The following is a 23,340-nucleotide window of genomic DNA, read 5'->3' as shown; positions in this document are numbered from 1 at the left end:
CTCAGGAGGAAGAATGGGCTGTTCTAGGCAAGGCTGAGAAGACATTAATTCATCAGCCTTTGATCATGAATCCTCCCAAAAGGGTCAAACAACTAACTGACGACGATGGGATCTCTCTGGTGTACCCTGTGCTCTGAAAATTCAGCGACACGAAGGCCAGTGGTGTTTCCACAGGAAGCCGGCCAACCTCCGTTCTCTGACCTGCTCCACCACCAGTCCCAGCAGGAACCTGGAGAAGGATCTGGGCTCAGGCCCAGAGATAGCGGCGCCCTATCGATAGGGTGACCACTGGCTGTGACCTCTGTCCCTCTCTCCTCCCCTCTCAGGGCCAGGACAGGCACAACCCAGGCCAAACCGGGAGCAGGACAGCCTCTAGACTAGAAGTACAGCCATCCTTCCTGATGACAGGGGGGAGATTCCTCTCCCCAAAGCCCCAAGCAAATCTTAACTCAATTAAATGGGGTCAACTGTGCATTGCCGAGTCAGCGCCTGTCATGCAGGGGGGGCAGGGGGGGTCTCAGCTCCCGCTCCCCACATAAGAACGCAGGATAGGATGAGGCCAAAAGGAGCCATGGATAGGGGAGTCACACCACTATATTCTCGCTGGCGGCTGGGTTGGAGACACAGGAAGCAGGAGCACACTATCCGCAACCCGCCATCCTAACTGCAATCCGCGCTTGCCAGCCAGCCACCATCTTCTTGCTCGCTCCCATTTTCTTCTAGCGTAGCCACGGCAGTTATATTAGTGGCCAGTGGGTCACTGGTTACAGCTGACAGCCAACTAGCCACAGCTGATGGCCATGCAATCACAGTTGGTGGCCATTTACTACCCACGTGAGCACCTTTCCATGTGAGGGTGAGAGCCTGGAAGCTGCACTCCTGGCTCTGTCCCCACAGCGACCATGGAGTGTGGGCGAAGGACTGTCGTTATGGTCAGGCCTGGAGGGGCTGCCAGCATCATGTGCTACTTGAAACAGCACAGGAATATTTGAATGAAAACAGCAAAATCAATCAATCAATCAATCAACTAACCAATCAACCAATCAGAGAATTAGGCACTGCTGCCTAATTCTCTGATTGGTTGATTAGTTGGTTGACTGCTGGGCCAAGCACATTTTGTTTATGTGTGTGTATATACATATGCGTGCATATAGGTGAATATATATATACATATTTCTGTGTACACACTTGTATGTAAATATGAATGTACCGAGTGTATTGCTATATATGTTATATAAATGCATATATATAACCTGACTCAAAGACATTAGAAAACTATGAAAAGAAGAGACATATGCAAAAGGAAGAGGAAGAACATAGATGGTATATCATAAATCATACATCAGTGATGAGAGCAATAGTCCTGTGGGAGGGACTGCAATTGACGGAAAAGCCAGTAGATGAAATGGTCAAGGAAAGGCTGCCTAGAAGTACAGAAGGAGAAGCAGAGCAAAGAGAGCTAAGAAAATGAGGACAGGCTGCTATTCAACAGAAGTGGAGAGGTTCACAGTGTGGTTCCCTAATGCATTCTGAGATGTTTTCCTTAATGTATGAGTAACATGGGAATTAGAAACACGGTCCTAGAATAGCACTGAGAACAAAAGGCAAGATACATACCATTGTGCATAATTCACCAAGGCAAAAAATGAGTGCGACCTGTTACACATCCGATCGTAAGCAAAACTAGACCTAATTGCTAAGCAAAACACTCTGATTCACATTCAGAGACATCTGGATAAAATATCAAAGTTTCTCTAAAAGTTTCCCCCCTTGATGTGCTTTTTAAATTCTACTTGATTATTTCATGGGGCATACACACTTCATGACAATTTCAAAACAGCATCTGTGCTTTAAAAGCCAGTGGCCAGTAATCTATGATCGGTGGCCCTTTTTGTAAACGAAGTCACCTCCACATTGATTCATGTATTTATTATCTATTGCTGCCTCCTAATTACAATGGCAAAATCCAGTCACTGTGACAGGGACTTTATGGCCCACAAAGCCTCAATGATGTGGTAAAGAATGTCACATACATTTATATAATTAATCAACTTACATAAGTTGAATACTTATTTAAAAACTGGAAACTTAATACAAAACGCGTCATGTAATCTATAAAATATTGGCCCTTCACAGACAGTTTGCCAATCTCTGCTTTGCCTAGTGGCTTCTTTTAAATTTATTTTTCAATTACAGTGGACATATTATGTTAGTTACAGGTGTACAACATAGGATTACACATTTATCTGCCTTACAGAGTTAACCACCCCGATGAGTCCAGGACTCATCTGGCACCACACAATTATTCCAATATTATTGACTATATTCCCTATGCTTTACTTCACACCCCATGACTATTTTTACAACTGGAAATGTGTGCTTCTTAATTCCTTTCACCTTTTTCACTCATTCCACCAACCCCCTGCCATCTGATAACCATCAATGTGTTCCCTGTATCTGTCAATTTGTTTGCAGGTTTTGTTTTCTTTTTTCAGATTCCACATATGAGTGAAATCATAGCTAGTTGTTTTTTAAAACTCAATTCTTGAATTTTTCCTAATAAAATGTTGGGAAAACTCAATTTTTGTTTTGAAAAGTTGGGAGTTTAGTAATAGATTTACAATGAAAATGCATTAAGTAAAATAACAACAAAAGGCAGTAACAAAAGAATACTCACAATCTTTCAAGGAGACTTAGCCCAGAAAATGAGCCGTTCTTCAGCTCGGATATTTTATTGTTACTCAGAATCCTAGAATGACAGAAAAATAAAATGTAGGTTGCCTATTATACGTACACCATCAATATAATATCAAAGTAATTTAGCTCATTATGTTTAAAGCTATGAGGAATTCTAAGATGTCTTTAATTACACCCCCACCCCCAATTTTTGAGGTGCCTGACAAAAAAAGGTGCTTCCTTCTTTTTTTGAGACACCAACTAAAAGAGCTCATTCACACCTGTTCTCTTAAATTGTCCCTGTCACACTGAACCAAAAACTTTAAAATAAAGAGCGAGAACTCAACACAAAATAGCTCTCAGTTCGTTGTAAGAACAAAGAATACCACATACATTTATATAATTGATCACTTACATAAGTTGACCACTAATTTAAAAACTGGAAACTTAATATAAAAATGTGATCTATAAAATATTGACCTGACAAAGAAATAACGTATCCTCTAGATATCACTTCACTTATGCTGAATATCACTTGTATACAAATCTACATGCCTATACGTGTGTTGATGGACTTTCCGCATCCACTCACATACAGACAGATATAAATAGTGGTGTCACAGTATTATATGTCAAGTATCAGGACAATGTTCTTAAAACTAGGAACCAAAAACAAAAATTTATTAAAACAAGTCGGAGTTGAGCCACCCCCAAGGCAGAACTCGCCTAAGAAGAGACTATGTCTACATGATCTTCCTTCCTCTCTAGGCTATGTAACTATGCACCTTTTGAAGCTTAAATACCAATAAAGAATTTCCATAAATAAAGTGAAACTACTAAAGCTACCTGATTTGGGCTGTGGGGATATCAAGGTAAGAACGTGAGAAAACCAAGGCATAGAAGAGTTACATTAATAGCACAAGACTGCACTGGCAAATGGCAGAACCAGATGGGGACCCCAGGAAATCTCTACTCCAAACCCCACGTTATCCAACATGGCATCTTGGGCAGAAAGTTCTCCATCACACACAGTATCGCACAACCCAGGAGCACCCCCCACACGGGGTCCAAGGTTGGGTGGTGACCCCCTCTCTCTCTGAGACAGTACAACACAGCAATTCTATATATATACAAATGATAACAGAATACCTCTGGGTCATAAGATTTCAGGTACATTTTTCTTTTGTCTACTTTCATTATTAAAAAAAAACACCCACCTTTAATTATTTGTATTAAAACAAAAATACCCATCTGACATCTGATTTTCTTTTGTAGCAGAATTGAAAAAAAAAAAAAATCCCTACCCATGCAGATAAATATTTTAGCGCGTGTTTTGTGGGATGATTATTAGGAGATACTCTAGTCAAATACACCTGTGTCAGAAGCCCAGTTCTATCATTTTCAAGTGACTCTGATCTTGGACAAGTCACCCCAACTCTGTGTACCAGTGTTCCCTCATTCATAAAAGGGGAAGAATAGTACCTACCTCATAAACACTAGAGGGAAATTAGAAAATGCACGACACACTCAATGCATGACACTCAATGAGTGTATATTCATTAAATTTCTACTTCTATTTCCCTGGTGCTAAGACACACACCCTCCGTCATTTTAATGTATCTTGCAACCAACGTATATTACCGTGTAGTGTTTGGCCTCTCCCCAAAGCTGTTACTAAAGCAAGGACAGGCTTCAACCATGGGAACCAAGAAAACATCATCAAAAACATTCCAATTCAAATATAACACCATGTTTCCTAATCAGAATTGCAAAGGTTTTTTAAAGTGAGGTAGATGACACAGGCAAAAGTACTCAGACTGGCACATGCCCACAAAGGTCATTAGAACAAGCTTCCCCGAGCAGCCTGGCTGGCAGTGATCACCTCAGCGCCTGCCACCTCCCACTTAGGGCAGCAACCCTAAGCTAACAAGTCACCAATCTGACAAGTATATTCACTGACCTATTTCAGCATGACTTGTAACACAAAAATTAGAAACTACCAAAGAGGTCACTTCATGTAAGATGGAGAATTAAACTGTGGTACATCCAAACAACAAATTTTCACGCATCCATTAAAAAATGATTCTTTCAAAGGAAACCTGATGAAAAGGAAAATGCTTACAATCAGTTTCAAAGCAAACCACAAAACTGATACCATTGACAGAAAGGGATCTAAGCAGCGACCATCAAAAAAAGAGAGAAGAAATACATTAAAATGATCACTCTCTTAGTGATGAGGCTTCCAGTAGTTCCTCTTTTATTCTTTATATTCTTGCAGCTTTTTTTTCAACATCTAGAAAATGACTCTTATTTTTAAAATATTTTTCTCCTGATGATAAACATAGGAATCTCCATAACTAAGCATAGCTTAACATTGAATTAATTTTGAATGCAATTATATCTTAGCAATAAAACCTAAAGTAAGGACTACTTTATTTATACTTTGAGATGAAAGATCCGTGTTTATTTATATTAAAAAACTGCTTATGTGGTGACTGTCTGCAACTTAGCAGGCCCTTAAAGTAGCGCGAAGACCAATGGTGATGACAGCCGGAGTCCAGGGTTATAACGGAGACTCCACCAGTAATAAATGATTTCGTTTGTAACAGTCGCTCCACTTTTCTAGGGAGCCTTCAACTGCATCACTTTAAAGATGGAAAAAAGTAGATAAGAATGCCCACCAAAATTTCTCCTAGCTTCTTTTAATTTTATATAATTATTCGTATTTTAACGAGCAAAGCTGACAAACTGTATGATGACCAAGAATTTATAACCGATTGACCAAAAACAGGAAAACGAGACAATCTCTCAAGCTCCGTGGCATGAGTGCCCTGTTCCTGAGTGAAGAACGCAACCCAAGTATGGAAGTGGCCTGTGAAAAACTGCCAGGGTGGTGACTGAATTACATTCACTGCATTCACTATTGCTTCAGCAAAAGCACTGTCATTTGCTCAGTCATAAAGGCTTTAGTACAATAAATGATAGATTTTATTGAGGAGAGTAAAAAGACATTTCATCACACTTAAAAAGTTATAACTGTAACCTTAGAAATATAGTTTACAACCTCATGTTAATATATTCAGTCTACACATTACTTGACGTGTTTAAGGCTTCTGTGCAAGCAAACGGGACCAGTATGAATAAATCTACTCGGCAGACAGCTTTTATACTCAATTTTGAGACGGGGGGGACTGTGCAACCAGTAAATGCGTAATATGTATCATTACAAACCTAAAACCCACTCATAATCAATATTTTTGCTGACATGTTTGAAACTTCAAACTTTCTAGGCGGTAACTAAATGAAAAAATATAAAGCTTGACCAAAGTCATAAAGCTTATACACACCCATTTCTGTTCTATACTAATGATGTTAACACTGCATGATCTATAGACGATGCTTAGGAATGCTATTCTGGACTCCCGTCTCTTGAATTTCCACAAGTTTGATGTCCACTGCTATCATTTAACACAGTACCAAGGTAGTTCAGTATATCATTTATGCTAAAACATGAAAAAAGGAGTAAGACTTAACGTGAACATGTTTTGTTGTTCTTAAATCAAAAGTTTACGGAGCAGAAAGAAATAAAAATTAAGTATTACAAGTTCTCAGTTGCTTGCTAGTCCAAGTCCCCGAAAGGAAAGCTGTTAACAGCACCCACGCCCTGTATGGCAGAAGGCAGAGACTCATTCTCCTTTTGAGAGGCAATGAAAATATATTTCAAGAGCACTAAATATTCAGACCAAATGTTAGGAATATAATTCTTAAAGTCAACCACTGGAGGGAAAAATCAGATTGAGGGTTATTATTGCAGTGGGTGGAATGGTGGCCTCCAAAAGACACACCCATCCAGAGCCTGTGCATGTGACCCTCACTGGAAAAGGGTGTTTGTGATGTAATTAAGTTAACGGTTTGGGGAGGAGATTATCCTTGGATTAGGGTGGGACTTAAATCCAAGGACAAGAGCCCTTAAAAAAGAGGCGCAGGAAACTCAGAGAAGGTCCTGTGAAAAGGAAAGCCAACTCAGACAGAGAAAAAAAAAGAGAGAGAGAGAGAAAATGGAAGGCAGGCAGATTGAGAAGTTAGAAACTAAAGATTTTCCAGACCTACGGGAAGGAGCAAATAGGATTACACTTGAAACTGTAGTACATTTTAAAAACTTCATTTTAATATTTTTAAACTCATAAGCAATGTTAAAAGATAACAAATATTTACAACAACTATCAAAAACAAAGCCCTAATTTCCTAAATATACAAAGAGCTCTTAAAAACACACACACAGCCACACACAATAGAAAATGCAGCCAAGATCCTGAACAGATAGTTCGATAAAAGTAAACACCAGTAGATCATAATCATATAAAGAGATACACAATCTCGATCATGAGAGAAACGTAAATTAAAACTAAAACAAGATACCATAAATCAGAATGGGGGAAAAATACGCTAACACATTTTTATATTCAGAGAAAAACAGCCACTCATATTTTGCTATAAATCAGCACAATCAGTATGGAGAGCAAAAATACAAAGTAATCCATTAATTCCCCTTCTGGAAATTTATCCTGAAGATATACTTTTGCAAAATATATTACATGTTCCATGTTGTATAATTGTATATTTATATAACAAAATTACTTATTGCATTACTGTTGGTAAAAGCTGATGACTGCATATTTAGATTGGTTCCAGTGATACAGGACTGGTAATCCACAAAGTGAGCTACCATGCAGATGTGGGGAGAGGATGCCCTGAGGTATTCATCTAGAAAGATCAGAGACATACTCATATGAGGACTGAAGGCATGCCATTCAAATATTAAGTTTCCATTCCTTGACATTTCTAATTTGCTCAAGGAATACAAATTGTAGTCATGCAATTTGATTCTGTATATTAGATTGATCATGTAGGATAATACCTGTTACTGCTCCATCTTTATCAAGTACAAGATAAATGGACAGTATAGGGAGGCCATGCTTTTGAGTCACTAACTTCAATGGGCATATGGCCTAAACGAGTGGAACCGCTCGTGGTAAGCCAGATCAGGAATGTTAACTCCACAAAAATAACTTTTTAGTGTTTTGCTCCATTTATCCCACTAATGAAAACTGGTTACTCCCCAAGTTCTTCCATGTTCTAGTCCAGGGGCAGCCAAATCCAACCCTCCACCTGTTCTCCTGACAGACCATGGGCTCTAAGAATGCTTTTCATATTTCTAAATGGTTAAAAGAAAATAAAAAGAATAATGTTTTATGACACATGAAAATTACATGAAATTTAAAAGTCAATGTACTTCAAGTTTGATTAGAACACAACCATGCCCATTCATTTACAAATTGTTTACAGCGGCCTCCATGCTATGATGGCAGAGCTCAGTGGCACCAACAGACAGACTAGCTGGAAAGCCTAAGACAGTTACTATCTGGCCCTTTATAGAAAAAAATCTGCCGAATCCTGTTGGCATGTACTCTGACCAGTTTATTCTCTTTTTTTCAGGCAAATGAATATCAAGTGCTGATTTCTGAATTAATTCTTCTCAGCAAATAATAAGAGTATCTACTGGATTTCAAAATTCCCAATCAATTTAAATAATCTTTAGTTTAAAAATCACATTTAATTCCACATGCCATCAACAAATACACACATTTGGTCCTAAGTATTATTAGTTTGCTCACCAATGCGTCCTCCTCTTAACTGCATTCATTCATTATTCATTCAGTCATTCATTCCCGCAGAAAAGACTGGGTTGTATACTTCAGTTCTTGTGTGTCAAGAAAAAGTTTTGCTCTCGCTTTGTCACGTTATCTTGTTTTAACAGCGCTTCTCATCATCTGAAATAACTCTGGACAGGTATTTGCGTATTTACTACGCTTCCCATGACAAGGTCAAACCCACCAAGTGTAGACATCTTGACCGTCCCTGCATCCCAACAAAAAACATAACAGTGGATGTTTGAGTGATTCCACTGTGCAGCCACACGCCTCTGTATGAGGACACAGTCACTCCTCACAAGAACCCAGTGGTATCAATCCTATTATTTTCTCCCAAACGATAACAACAAAACTTTCAAATTAAAGTAACATGCCCAGGTCCACACTCAGACTAAGTGGCAGAGTTAGAGTAACCGTAGTGGCTGTGGATGTGGGCTGCTCAGAGCGCCCTTCCAGAGAGACCCTGTGCAGGAGAGCAGTTCGCCAACAGCCTCCAGTCACAGCTGTCTAGAGGCTCTGCCTCCGTTTCCAAGCAGAGGCCACCCACTGTGCAGGCGGTGCCAGCCAAGGACTGAGTGCAGCACTGGTAAGAGCACTCTCCATTTCTGCCAGTACAGACTCCCTGATGGGCAGTCTCTGCACCAGAGCTTCCTGTCAGTGGCACCTGGTGTGAGGCCCCTCCTACCCAACTGTCCTCACTTCCCCCGCTCCTTCCACACGTGCTAGACCAGCAGCCCATTCCGCACAGGCTTCCCAGGCCCACATCTGCTTTGTCTCCCTGTGTTTTTCAGTGAAGTCCCCCAGTAAAAACCTTATACTTCTAACCTCACCTTGGCATGTGCTTTCCAGAGGATCCAACAGACAAGATGCCCACAATATCTGTTCAATAAATGAATGAAATAAAAATACAGCTGGGTTTAAGGTACAATGGTCAAAGATCCCTCTCTACAGAATTAATGATACGAAACCTATAATGCCGTGGCATCCAGCAGTACAGATGAGAAATATAAATCTCAGCCTCACGCTCAGTCTTTCTTCTCTCCGAGACTTACGAAAACTTTTTTTGGGGGGAATCAAAATTTCTACCAGAATATGTCTACTTTTCTTCTCAGGACGTTTCAATAAAAGTGTCCTAAGACCCTTTTTTTCTACATTTTAACTTTCCACAAACTAGGACCATCTTAAAATTGATATCAAAAGAAATTTCCAGCTGCCAGGAAAAGGAGTAAGTTATGAATTTAACCGTGGTTGTCACTGTTGGCACACACACAAACTGTGGTTGAATTTTAAGTTGGGATCCTTAATTATGGCTTAATGTTTATACATTAAGGTTTCATATGATACAGCACTGAAATAAAAAGTTGTGTAATAGAAGATTGCATAGTTTATGGCAGTCAGCGTAATGAAAGGCAGCAGAAATGTTAAATCTTTCAGAATTTAACATTTGGGAGAAGCTGGTGGGATTCATTCATGTGCCGTGGGAGAACTATCACTCAAGCAGCTCACATCTCTCATAAGCTGCCAGCTAATTTATAAGGAAAGCAGTTAAACTTCCAGTGATGTGTGATTAAATTTGGAAGGGGGGGAAAAAAAGCTTGTGAAATTAACCTAGTAACAAGTACAAACAAAACCTTAGCTTCCCAGATATACAAATTATATTATCAAGACTAAAGACACAAAAGAAAAAATTCAAGATCACTTTTCTAAAAGTCTCAGTGGGTTATAATGTGTACATCATACTGTCAATAGTTTAAAACATGTATCATTCTTACACAGGAAAAAAAAAACAACTGTTAAAGCAAAGACATAATATGTTAATAGCAAAATCTAGTAAATCTGGGTAAAAAATATAGAGGTTGTACCTATTATTCTGATTTACCTATTATTCTAACTTTCGTGTTAAGTTTGAAACTATTTTCAAACAAGCAGTGTATAAAAGTTTAGTGTTAAAATGATGCTACGCAGAACAAGAACGACTGAGTGAATCAGAAGAGCTCTGATGAGAAGGCTGGTGTTGACTGAAATCGGCAGAAGTGATTGTTTGGGGTACGGACAGGAAAACCAGCTCATGCAAGTGCTGCCTCTCCTGTCGCTGAGAAGCTGTTTGGAAAGAGGCATCTGACCTTTGATGGCATCTCAGAATCAAAGAAATAGCTGCTGCTTTCTCCTTCTCCATCTGCTTCTCCGTTGGGTCCTCATCTCCTAGACGCACCCTTCACAGCTTTTAATTCTGCTTCCTAATTGTCACCTGAAACCTTTTGCTTTGAATTCGGGAAGAAATCCTCTGCTCAATTTTCCAGACCACTAATTCTCTATGTCCTCAGCAGTTCCCACTTTGCTCAGTAGATCCCACCTACTGCCACAGCCCGAACTTTCTAACATTACAACCTTACTGTTAACTCCTTTTTTCAACAGCTCTTTTCCCATGGATGCTCTTGATTTATGGATTTGCCGTTCTCTTGGATCTGAGATGAGGAATTACAATTTCCCCTCAATCATTCCGTTGATTTCCTCTCAAATGTCTGATGACCCTCGGCTGCTCGCTCATACTTACATACGGGGGTCTGGACTGATGGGGATTCATTACAGCAGAGGATTTCTTTAGCACAGGAGGATAATGGTGAATGGAGAGGAAAAGGAGGTGGAACAAAAGTGCTTTTATTTCAAGGTTCAGAAGTTGCATATCTTTGGAAGGTAGGGACACAAAAGAAACCTAGGGTCCCCTGCAACTTCTCTTTCTGGCTATTATTCCCCCACCAGCATTCTGCCTTGGCAAATCTCCCAGTTTATTGAAAACCAAGTTAAACGACTTTGTCGCAGAGGCAAACCCAACCACCAAGCCCTCTGAGCTCAACTCACTGAAGGCAGAACGAGAGCAGATGTTTCAGGCTTATTAATTCCGGGCCAAGCACTCTCCTTACCCACTTTTGTTGCCATTCCCTATAGTTTCAATTCTTGGGAATCTTCCAGAATCCTGCTGAGAAAATTCATTTTTCTAGTTATTTCCACGTTTGTCTCTACGGAGCTCTACGTTCCTTTGCTGTGCAGTTTTGTCACCAACCTGATCCCATCTGTTTTATTTATCCCACAGTGTCCTCAATGCTTCTGGATCACTGGAGCACCTTCCTCATTTTTCGGCCCCGTTAGTTATGGGTCTGTTCAGATTTGTATGTTTCTTCTGTCATTGTCAACAGGATGTTGGAAGAAGAGTCAACAAATAAACATGCTTCAGTGTATATGCACTTAGGGGATTGAAAAGGCGTCTTTTCCTACAAGTAGAGGTCTCTTTTCTCTTTGACCTCTCCTCTGGATGCTAATTGATTAGGGGGCAGGCTTGGTTTCCAGCTCAGCCCCTCCCCTTCGTGCAGAGAGGCTAATGCTTTCCTTTACGAATTTGCTAGACCCTCCATCAGCTTTCACTTAACAGAATGATTACTTTTCATCACAAGGGCACCTGTTAAAACAGAATACCTCACATGTTAACCCAAGGTAGAGCCCCAGGTTCCCTGTAAAACAGTGGGGTATCCCTGAGCACAACCAAGAAGTGCCACAATCATCCTGGTCCGACATCCGACCACCAAATGCACAGCAAGGGGGTCAGATGCTGGGCCCACTGGGAGGAAGGAGAGGTTCTGTTCCCTGACCTGGCGACTCTAACCAATTTTTCGTTTGAGATCACTTTTCCAGACTCTGCTCTGTCCCAATGATGACTGAGCATGAGAAACAATGACAGAGGAAAGTTCTGGATGGCAAAGAACCTGAATTTGAATCTTAACTCTAAGATGTGGCTTCAGGACTTTGCACAAGTTCCTTAACCTCTCACTTAGTGCCTCATCTGTAAATCATTCTGGGGATTTCTGAGAGAAAATACGGGGCTTTTGCGAGTATAGACGTGAATGAAAGTGTAGCAAAGCACTTGAAGCTGGTCCTTATGAGGCTTCATAAGATCCAAGCAACTGGACAACATCACAACAGGATAATGGTCAAGTGGAGCCCTGGATGTTTCCATCCGGCGGCATCCCCTGCTGACCAAGCACGCCAGGCCGCGGGGCTGCCTTCTGCCAGCATCAGCAGCGTCCCCTCCACCTTACCGGCTCTCCAAACCGTTAACTCACAGCTCTGAGGCTCATGAACATCTTGTCCAAGTTGTTGTTTTCTATTTTAACATATTGTTAAAACAAATGGAACTCCAATCCATAACTTCACAGATACTGTTTAAAATAATTATTTTAAAGTAAAATTAAAATCGAGATCTTATAAATAACACTTCAAGTGGTATACAGTGACAAAGCACAATCCACTCACGTGTGAGGTTGGGAAACATTACTCCTTTTACAAAAAAGGAAGACACAGAACAGAACGAGTGTTCAAAGAAACAACCTGTCAAGGAGATCTCTGACCAGAGGCATTGAGAAAACCTAACAGCTACCTCACACCCCCTTCTCAGAAACTCAGAACGTACATTTTATCATTCTGAATTGAAGATACTCACATTTCTTTAGTTGAGCATTTCTCAAATCTATTTAACCAGACTTCCTTACATGATAACAATGCATGGCCTGCCAAACCCACGTGGCAGAAAGCCGAACTACACTTGTCAGCTGCCAGGGATGCAACACGTGTGTTTACTGAACGCAGAGGCTGCAGGTCAGGAGGCCTGGCTCTGAAGCCAGGGCTGCCACTTTACACAAGTATAAACTATCAATTGATTCTCTGACCTCCGGTGTTAGAATCCATAAATGGGATAATTGTGCTGATTTGTTTAGAGCAGGGGTCAGCAAACTCCAGCCCCCACATTGTTATTATCAATAAAGTTTTACTGGTCCACAGCCATGTTCACTTTCATGAACTGTTCTGTGGCCGAGTTAAGTAGCTACCATTGAGACAGTGTGCCCTGCACACCTAAAATATTTCCTACCTGAGCCTTTACAGAAAGAGCAAAGGTGGAGCGCCCACTCCTGGTATGGAGCACTCATCCTCCATTCTGGCTGTACATCCAAAATATTTAGGGAGCTTTACAAAAAAACAAACGAACAAAGAAACGCTTGCCCCTTACCCCCTCACATCATTAACTCAAAATTTTACGGCATGCGGACCCGACATCATTTAACTCCCCACTGGGTACCTGTGTCACCAGCCTGCAGGGGCTGAGAGCGCCGCTAAGCCCTCACAAGTTCACCACTGCTCCAAGAGCACTGAGGGTGTTGATCTGTGAAAGAGGGCCACAGGGTGACAAAAGACACCAGACCACTTCCAAGGACCCGGCAGCCAGAGAGAACAAGGAAGCAATCCAGAAGTCTGCTTGGAATGACATGGAATTATCAGATGGGACATGAGATAATACCGCACAAAAATCAAGAGAAATCAGCGAGACAACCTAAGGAGATTCCACGACATATAAAGTGAAAACATTTTGGAAAACCATGACTTGACTTCTTGTGTCAGTAGATAAAGGCAGTGACCACTGAGAAGCAAACCATGAAGAAAGCTGCAGTATATGCAAATAACAGGAGTTCTAGGGGGGGTGTGGGGACCACCAGGTAGAAAAATGGCTGTCATAAAAGAAATAAAAGGAAATGTCTCTGCAGAGAGTAAAATAGAGGCTACCCAGAGCTGTGGGGGAGGACGGAATGGGGGTTATATTCAGTGGAACAGAGTTTATGTTGGAGATGATGAAATGGCTTTGGTTACAGATAGTGATGATGGTTACACAACACAGTGAATGTCCTTCATGCCTTGAACTGCACACTTACAAATGGTTACAATGACAAATGCTATGTATATTTTACAATGAAAAACTAATGTCTAATAAAAATATGTACATAGCCCCCAAAATTTAAAAAAAAATTAAAAAGAAAACGTCTTCAGTTTAAAGATAGACTTGTGAAGATTAACCATGTGCCAGGCAAACTAACGGGGCGGGGGAGGGGGGGAGTGTACATTCAGGCATATGCCAGTTAAATTTCTGAATTCCATGATAAAGAAAAGATCCTCTAAATTTCCAAAGAGACATGAAAACATGGGTGTTTTTATTTTTTGGTGTTAATATATTTTCTATAGATTTGGCGAATTAGGGCCGAGTTTTCAGTATACGTAGTCTGCTCTCTTGAAACTATGCAATCTATCTCTGCAAGGTGAACAATTATTTAAAATGACACAGCAAGTCAAAAATATCCAGAGCTAACATACTACTGTGGGGTCGCAATGTAATTTATCATCCCACAGACACCTGAGACTAAAAGGAGGTGCCATTAATAGTTACACTAAGACAACAGGTGTCTTCGTGTAAGTGTTAGTGGTGTATGGTCACCCTTAACTACGCAAATGGTTCATTAAATAACCTTTCAAATTTCCAGGCAGTTTTATCAAAGACCTGACTTTTTTTGTGTGGCTTGTTTTTCTTATAATTATTTCAGTCTTTGTTCAGCAGTCTCATAAATAAGAAGAAAATGATCTATTTTCCTGCTTTGGCATTAAACATTAAATTTACATGAAATTATATAGCATTTGATTATGAGACACTAAAGGGTTTTTCTATGCCACACTAGGTATCTTTCAAAAATGCCTAAAAATGAAAAACTGCCTATTAAATAACACTTCAAATTATCGTATGAACACATCAGCTCCATGAGAATAAGGAGCCCATTTTTCAATGTGTCTATACATCATAAAGAACAATGGATGCTTAATATTTATGAATACGAGAACAGCCAGTTTATTTGGCATTTTAATCAAACTGAGTTCTTTCTACTGGGGCCATACTGAGGTTCTTCTATGATTCTGACTCTTATTTTTAAGCTGAAATCCATGAGGGACTGACTACTCATTAACTGAGAACATATTTGAATGCCTACTGTGTGCTGGGAGTGACACAAAGGATACAAAAATAGACTTCAGGGCCTAATACATCACATGCATCTAAGTGTGAAATGCTATCAGAGGGATGCATAACCGATCCAAAGGGAATACAGTTTCAATGTTGAATAGCAAAATGATTACAGAAGACCTTTCTGAATTTTGCTGTTCAAAAAAAAAGAGTAGGAATCCAAAAGGCAGGCAGACAGGAAGGGGAAAATCCTTTCCTACAGAGGTAACCCCTCCAAGGTCTGGATAAACTTTCTACTGCTGCACAGCAAATTCCCACCAACTGAGTGCTTCACACCAACACCTGCTTATTGGCTCACAGTTCCGCAGGTCAGAAGTCCAGGCACAAGGCGGATGGGTTCTCCGCTCAGGTCGAGCTGGCTGCCGAGAACCTGGACACCAACAGCGGGGATATTCCTAAGTGAATGAATGAGGTGGAGGGAAAGGGGAGACAGAAGTAAAACGCATCATCTATGACCTATTCTGGTCACAGTCACACTTGAATCAGAGTCGCGAAAATTGGGACCTTGTAATTTTCATTTGCACTTCCCATTGTGAATCTGTGTTTCCTTCCTGGGAAGGCCTGGAAATGTCCTTTGACTGTTACAACACACTGGTTGTAGGTATGCGTTCTGGAGTCAGGAGGCCTCGGCTCAAATCCTGGTTCTATCACTTAGTACCTGGGTGACCTGAGGGAATTAAAGAGCTTCCATCTATCCCTACATCCTCAGACACATAAGAGGGATCGTAATAATAATGACCTCGTTACGGAAATATAAGAATTAACTAATAAAATCCTTACAACACTTTGCTGTACACTCAGCAAACATTACATGTTACTGTTGGCTCATACTTCTAATGGATCGTCTGTCTTTTTCTACTAATTTTGTAGGAGTTCTTAATATATAGGAATCCACATTTTTCTCTAACACAATCTCCCAAAGATTCTTAAGCAGTTGGTCCAAAAGCTGAGAGCCACTCTCTATTAGGAGATATTTGAAAAGCACATTTTGGAAACTATCACTGAATGAAATCAGTATTTTTGAGGCTACAGCTTACTACTAAGTATGGAATCTAAATAATTCTACTGGTAAGACATCACTTAGCCACTCTTTTAAAGCAGCTTTTGAAATTCTCAAACGGCGAAGAACCCTGATATGTACAAAGCTTCATGTGATCTTAAGATTATAAAAATTAAGAAACAATTAATCTAGTCATTAACAGAGTTTGGGGCTTCCCGGGCCATTGGCAAACAATGGCACATGTGCCACCACCTGCCAGCCCTGGTGGCAGGTAATGACAGTCAGTCCTGATACTTTCCTGATAAGCTCTCACAGCACTCCTGATGGCTAACCCCAATTCACCAGCACAGAGCTCTGAGAAATCTATTTACCATCCTGGTTCTCCTACAGAAATGGTATCATAGCCGACTATGACCCCAAATGTACTTTTACAGTTGGTAGAGGGATCATGACAGGGAGAGGGACCAGCCTGCCCCTGAAAGGGAGGGAGCTAGCTGCAGACAGTCAACAGGGGACTGCTGTGAAACAGAATCAGCCAGAACACTGGTGTTGAAGGATTCATGATAAATATGTATAACACAGGCAACGCAGTAAAGAAGTGGAGGGATGGAGGCAAGAAAAATAATCCTGTGATATAGAATCTGTAGGATGCCCATAAACTCTGGAAAAGGAAAAAATACATATGTGTGTGTGTGTGTGTGTGTGTAATGAAGGTATCATTATGCTAAAACAAAAAAATTGTCTGTTTCCAAACGTTATGAACATGCTGCACATTCCTTTCACACTCAGAAATTCAGACAAACAGACTGGTTGACTCAATGAGCTGGGGTTTAAAAATCTGTATTCCTATTACAGAGGAAGGAAGAGAGCTATGCCAAGAGATAATCAGAGTTCAAATGCTGAACGAGCTCCTCAACTGTTTAGATCTTAGAGACAAGAATTCAGGGACATAAAAAAAAAAATTTAAAAAAAAAATTAAAAAAAAAAAAATCCAGTTACCAGGAGCTGAGCACCAGGTCCCAAGGTGAGGATTAGCACTAGGGAATGAGGACAGGTCTCAGCAAGCAAATGAGGGGCAATTAGTGCTAAGAGTGGTGAGAAAAGGCATGCAGGCTCAGGATCCATGCAGACTAGAAGCTTAGGACTAAACAGACCCAACATCCACCTCCAGACCCCAAAAATTAGCCCCTGCACTTACTTACTCCTATAATGCAATGAATGAGTTCTATTAACAGGATTTGAGCTTCATTAAATGAGCATTTTAAGTCTGGATTTTTAAAAATACGTCAATAACCTTATCAAGTTTGGTTTGGTTTTGTGGGATATGTAAAACGACAAAATTTCAGCAGTCAAAGAGACCCTACAGATAATCTAGTTCAAACCCTCATTTTACCATTCAGGAAATTGAGGGTCAGATGAATTATGATTTGCTAAGGGTCACGATTCTACTTGGTAGCAAAGCCAACCTGACGCCCCATATCCTTTCAGTCTCAGTGATATTTCCTGTGCATCCTCCTTTCTGAGCTTCTTTATCAAATAAGGGATAGGAATACCTTGTTTTTCCGGCCCAATTTTGACATATAGATGTGAGCCCTCCCTAAAACGAGAGTTAGAATATTATGGCTTCTTTTCACTCCAGATGGAGACCAACCAAAAATGCAATTACCCTCCAGATGATGTTGTTATTCCTCTCATCTTCACATGGCAGCTATGTTTGAGATAGGGTCATTTATTATTCTAAGAGAAAATTTTCAATCTCAAGAATGCAGATGAGAAAAGGACTGATTATTTAGTAATCAATAATACTGCATTGCAAAGACCCAGTCAAGATGGCAGAGTACATAAACACTGTATTTACCTCCTCTCATGACGGCATCAAAATTACAACTAAACTACAGACAGACCAACCATCATTAATCACCTGAAGTCTAGCTGAACTGAAGCCCTACAACTAAGGACATACAGAAGCAGCCACCTGGAGACTGGTAATAGGAGCAGAGACGTGGAACCGACTGGTCCCACACCCATGTGTGATCATTAAAAAGAGGGAGGGGTGTCTCAGCTGCAGAGGTCCCCCTGGAGGAACGAGGGGTCCCAGCCCCACATCAGGTTCTCCAGCCCAGCATTTCAGTGCCACGGAGAGAAATCCCCATGAGTTCTGACTGTGAACACCAGTGGAGGCTGTGGCTGAGTGAGACTAGGATGGCTACACTGCCAGGTGCTTCTCTTACAGAGCCCACAGATGGACTTCTTCACCAGTGGACTCACTAGCCCTGAGGTCCAGCACTGTGGCAGCAGCTTGAAAGGCGCCAGGGACATATGGGGAGGAACTGAACTGTCTGGCTTCAGAGCAAGGGCTACAGAGGCAGCTTTCTCCCAGAAGGAGGTGCTGACAGAAGCCCTTGTTTCTTTGTTGAGCACCCCTCCAGCCCACCCCACCCCGCCATGTGCAGAGGCAGGTGCCCGCCACATCTGAATCTCCATCAACCTGGCTAACACCATTCTGTCGCCCTTCCCTGGTGATTCTGACACACGCCCCTTCCATCCCCCCACCCCCAACTTTTGGGCCCACACACGCCGCTTCCAGTGGCTTTTCAATATAATAAATAGCTTGTCTTGACTCATGCTGCTGACTTTCCTAAAAATCTCTTAAAGATTCACAAAATCCAAATAAGCAACATCTGGCTTTGGCATGTCCTGTACCTCTGGCTGAGCAGCCCCAAGATCGGGACTAGTGACAGCCAGCCTGAGTTTGCAGCTTGGTCTCTCAAGGTACCTCCAATCCCAGTGCAGGTGGTAGCCATCTACAGATTGCTTTGTGGCTCATGCCAGGTGGCCCTGGGCAGGGAACAAGCCGTGGCTGAACCTGGCCTGCGGTGAGGTCCCCCCTTCCTAGGAGGCCCCAGGACTGGCAAACCTGGTGGCCAGCTTTGGACCCAGGTAGAACATCACCCAGCTGCGTCCGGGGATGACACAACCAAAGGGCACACTGGGTAGGCACCAGAGCACTACATAATAAAAGCCTGCTCTGTAAGGTCAGCCCCTGCACAACATCTTCTCCACTGTAGTCACAGCCAGTCCACACAACCAATCAGCCTGAGGATCTATTCCTACCACTGACCTGCCAATAACAACCAAGACCCAATTACAACAGGATGGCACACACAACCCACACAAGGCACACACCTGGAGTACCTAGCTCAGTGATCAGGGAGATTGCACTATTGGGCCCCACAGGGCATTTACTACATTAACGCCACTCTACTAAAACCAGGTGACATAGCAGCCGGACCTAATAAAGAAACAAACATAGGGAGGCAGCCAAAACGAGGAGACAAAAAAAAATGTCCCAAATAAAAGAACAGAAAAACAACTAAAGAAAATGGAGACAAGCAACCTACCAGATCCAGAGTTCCAAACACTGGTTATAACGACGCTCAATGATCTCAGAGAGAACTTCAACAAAGAGACAGGAAACAAAAATGAAAACAGAAAACACAGAAAAGAACCAGACAAAAATGAAGAATAGAATAACTGGAGACTACATTAGAATCAACAGATTAGATTAAGCAGAGGATCGAATCAGTGATTTAGAAGGTAAGGTAGCAGAAAACACCAAAAAAGAACAGCAAAAAGAATCCAAAAAAATTTAGGATAGTTTAAGGGGCCCCTGGTACAACATCAAGCGTACCAACATTCATATCATACAGGTACCAGAAGAAGAGAGAGAACAAGGAATTGAACACCTATTTGAAGAAATGATAATGGAAAACTTCCCTAACCTGGCAAAATAAATAAATATACAAGCCCAAGAAATGCAGAGAGTCCCAAACAAGCTGAAACCAAAGGGGCCCACACTAAGACACATTACGATTAAAATGCCAAAGGTTAAAGACAAAGAAGAATCTTAAAGCAGCAAGAGAAAAGCAGTTAGTTACCTACAAGGGAGCTCCCATAAGACTATCAGTAGATTTCTCAACAAAGACTTTGAAGGTCAGAAGGAATTGGCAGGAAATATTGAAAGTGATGAAAAGTCAGAACCTACAACCAAGATTACTCTATCCAGCAAAGTTATCATTTAGAACCGAAGACCAGATAAAGAGCTTCCCTGGTAAGAAAAGCTAAAGGAGTTCATCACCACCACACAAGTATTACAAGGAATGTTAGAAGGACGTCTTTAAGAAAAAAAAAAAAAGAAAAAAAAAATATATATATATAATGAATAATAAAATGGCAATAACTACATATCTATCAATTACTTTCTATGTAAATGGATTAAAGGCTCCAATCAAAAACTTAGGATGGCTGAATGGATAAGAAAACAAGAACCTTACATATGCTGCCTAAAAAAGACTCACTTCAGATCAAAAGACACCCACAAAATGAAAGTAAAGGGATGGGGGAAATATATTTCATGAAAATGGAAACAAAAATCTAGGGTAGCAATACTTACTTATACCAGACAAAATAGACTTGAAAACAAAGGCTATAAAAAGTGACAAAGAAGAATCCAGTAATCTTATTTCTGAGTAATTATCCGAAGACACCCAAAACACTACTTAGGGGGTAAATGCTCATTCATATGTTCATTGCAGCATTGTTTACAATGGCCAAGATATGGAGGCAGCCTGGGTGTCCATCGATGGATGAATGGATAAAGAGGAGGTGGTACATATATACAACATGAAATATTGCTCGGCCATGGAAGGGAATGGGTTCTTGCCATCTGCATCGGCATGGATAGACATAGACGGTATTGTGCTGAGTGGATATGTCAGACAGAGGAAGACAGATGCAGTGTGATTTCACTTATACGTGGTATCTAAAGAACAAAATAAACAAACAAAACAGAAACAAACTGATGTAGAGAACATTTTGCTGGTTGCCGGATGGGAGGGGGATGCAGGTGGGTGAAAAAGAGAAACAGATTAAAAGTACAAATTGGTTGTTACAAAGTAGTCATGGGGATGTAGGGTATAGCATAAGGATTATAGTCAATAATATTGTAGTAACTATGTACGGTGTCAGATGGGTACTAGATTTATCTGGGTGGTAGATGGGAGGGGTTTGGGGGGCAGGGTGAAAAAGTTGAAGCAATTAAGTAGTACCAATTGGTAGTTACATAATAGTCATGGGGATATAATGTAGAGCATAGAGTCAATAATATGACAATAACTATGTATAGTGCCAGCTGGGTACTAGACTAGGCAGGGGGAATACCTCTTAAATTATATAAATGTCAAAACAATATGCTGTACCCCTGAAATTAATACTGAATGTCAACTATAATTGAAAAATTTAAAAGGGCAGGAAAAAGGTGAAGGTGAATAAGAGGTTCAAAGTTCCAGGTATGAAACAAGTAAGTCATGGGGATGCAATGCACAGCATAGGGAATATAGTCAATAATACTGTGACAGCGTGGTATGGTAGCAGATGGTTGCTGCACTTATAATGGTGATCACTTTTGGTCTACAAATGCTGAAAAATTGTAGTATACACCTGAAACTAAAATAACAACTGTAACTAAAATAATATTGTATGTGGGCTGTATTTTAATTAAAATCTTAAAGAAAAGGCTACATTGCATGCTTAAGTATGACACCCCAGGTCAATCCCATAACCACCTGATGACAATAAATGAGACGTTGAAATTCTTTCCTTCAACAGTTGGTTACTAGGACATAATATGTACTAGGTAAGAATTCTCAGTTACTGTTTCCCTGTTAGTCAGCCACCTTTGAAGAATTGGTTCCGAGTAAAGAAGTCCAATCTCTCCTGTTCCTTGAAGGCTTACCCCCAACTCTACGGTCACAGTAAGCATTTAGGTTGTCTGTGACTGCTATGAACATAACAATAATGAGAATTACAGTCCTAGAGGTCAAGGTCCTAGGCCAGAAACCTAAAAAGCATGTCATCTGAGAGGTTCAATTTGCCTGCCCATTGTCTGTTGGCACACCTACAAGTTGATTTAACAACCAAGATGCTAAATTTAGCACAATACCTGGAACATGGTAAGTGTCCAAATGTTGGTCGTTATTAGAACATTTAATCAACGCCGGGTGCTTATATATAAAGTTCTGGAAGTCAAAGAGCTATAGATGCCTTAGCTTTCTCTTGTCATGGTAGTTCGAGATACTTAGCAGACCAGATTCAGGAGAAAGTCAAACTACAGTAATATCAGAAAGAAACAGGTTTAACCATTAACTCAATCATGGACCCTTTAAGGTAACACCAAAGCTAGAAACTGAAAGTCTATCAAATTGATTTCAGCAGAAGGCTAAGAAGTGTTTTCTGAAATTCCATTATCTGGAATGAGAACAATGAGAAGACCAGGATCTGTAGACTTTCTTTACTATCCTGCAACATCCCAACAGAAAAATAAATACATCCCTGGAAAATAAACTCAGGGTCAGAATAAAATACAACCATTAAGGACTGATAGTTTCATAGACCAGCAGCACATCAAAGAAATGAAAAAGAACCCGAGAGAACCTGAGTGAAGCATGTTATGTTCGCCTCCCACAAACAGTATTCCAGGCACAAAGGGAGCCTGCCAGTCATTGAGTGGAGGTCCCAGGGCTCCCAACATTTTCCTTTCCATGTAAAGCTGCCGCCATCTACTCTCAGCCTGGATATGCAGAGGGTAAAAGGTCTCCATAGTCCCCTCATCTGTGCTGCATGCAGTGACAACAGGGCACCTGCAATTTAATGGGTTTTATAGTCACCAACATGGAAAAAGAAACACTAACAAGACTTGAGAACATTACGAAGCTTAAAAAATAGGAAGTCTGACAAAGTTCTTATAGTCATGTCTCAGTCTGTGGTTGCTAACTTCTAGCTAAGCTGATGGACAAGTTTTTCAACATTATCCCAGAGGGAATAACTCAAATACTTTTTTTTTTTTCCCAGCAAGGTGCCTTAAAAATCAAGTTATAGTAGAAGAGTTAACTAAGCTTCTTTGAGTAGGCAATAACCTCAAACAGACAATCTCTATTTCTCATGAGTTCAGCCTGGATGACAGCCATTCCCAAGAGTTTTTCATCAAAAGGCAGGCCATCCCCTAGGAG

General features: G+C 40.8%; 1 protein-coding gene across 2 annotated transcripts in view; it reads right to left on the bottom strand.

Moving 5' to 3' along the window:
- ADGRA3 (adhesion G protein-coupled receptor A3) overlaps window positions 1-23,340 on the bottom strand; it is a 114,935-nt gene that overhangs the window by 79,886 nt on the left and 11,709 nt on the right. For both annotated transcript variants that reach the window (XM_019743915.3, XM_019743916.3), the window contains exon 2: window positions 2,678-2,749. In XM_019743915.3, coding sequence (XP_019599474.3) covers window positions 2,678-2,749 — 72 coding nt within the window. The remainder of the gene's footprint in view (window positions 1-2,677; window positions 2,750-23,340) is intronic.

This window comes from Rhinolophus sinicus, chromosome 1 (genome assembly GCF_057876585.1).
Source record: "Rhinolophus sinicus isolate RSI-liver-muscle chromosome 1, RSI-T2T, whole genome shotgun sequence".
Classification (NCBI taxonomy): domain Eukaryota; kingdom Metazoa; phylum Chordata; class Mammalia; order Chiroptera; family Rhinolophidae; genus Rhinolophus; species Rhinolophus sinicus.
Note: the sequence above shows the minus strand (reverse complement) of the source record. Positions and strands in the feature narration are given on the sequence as shown.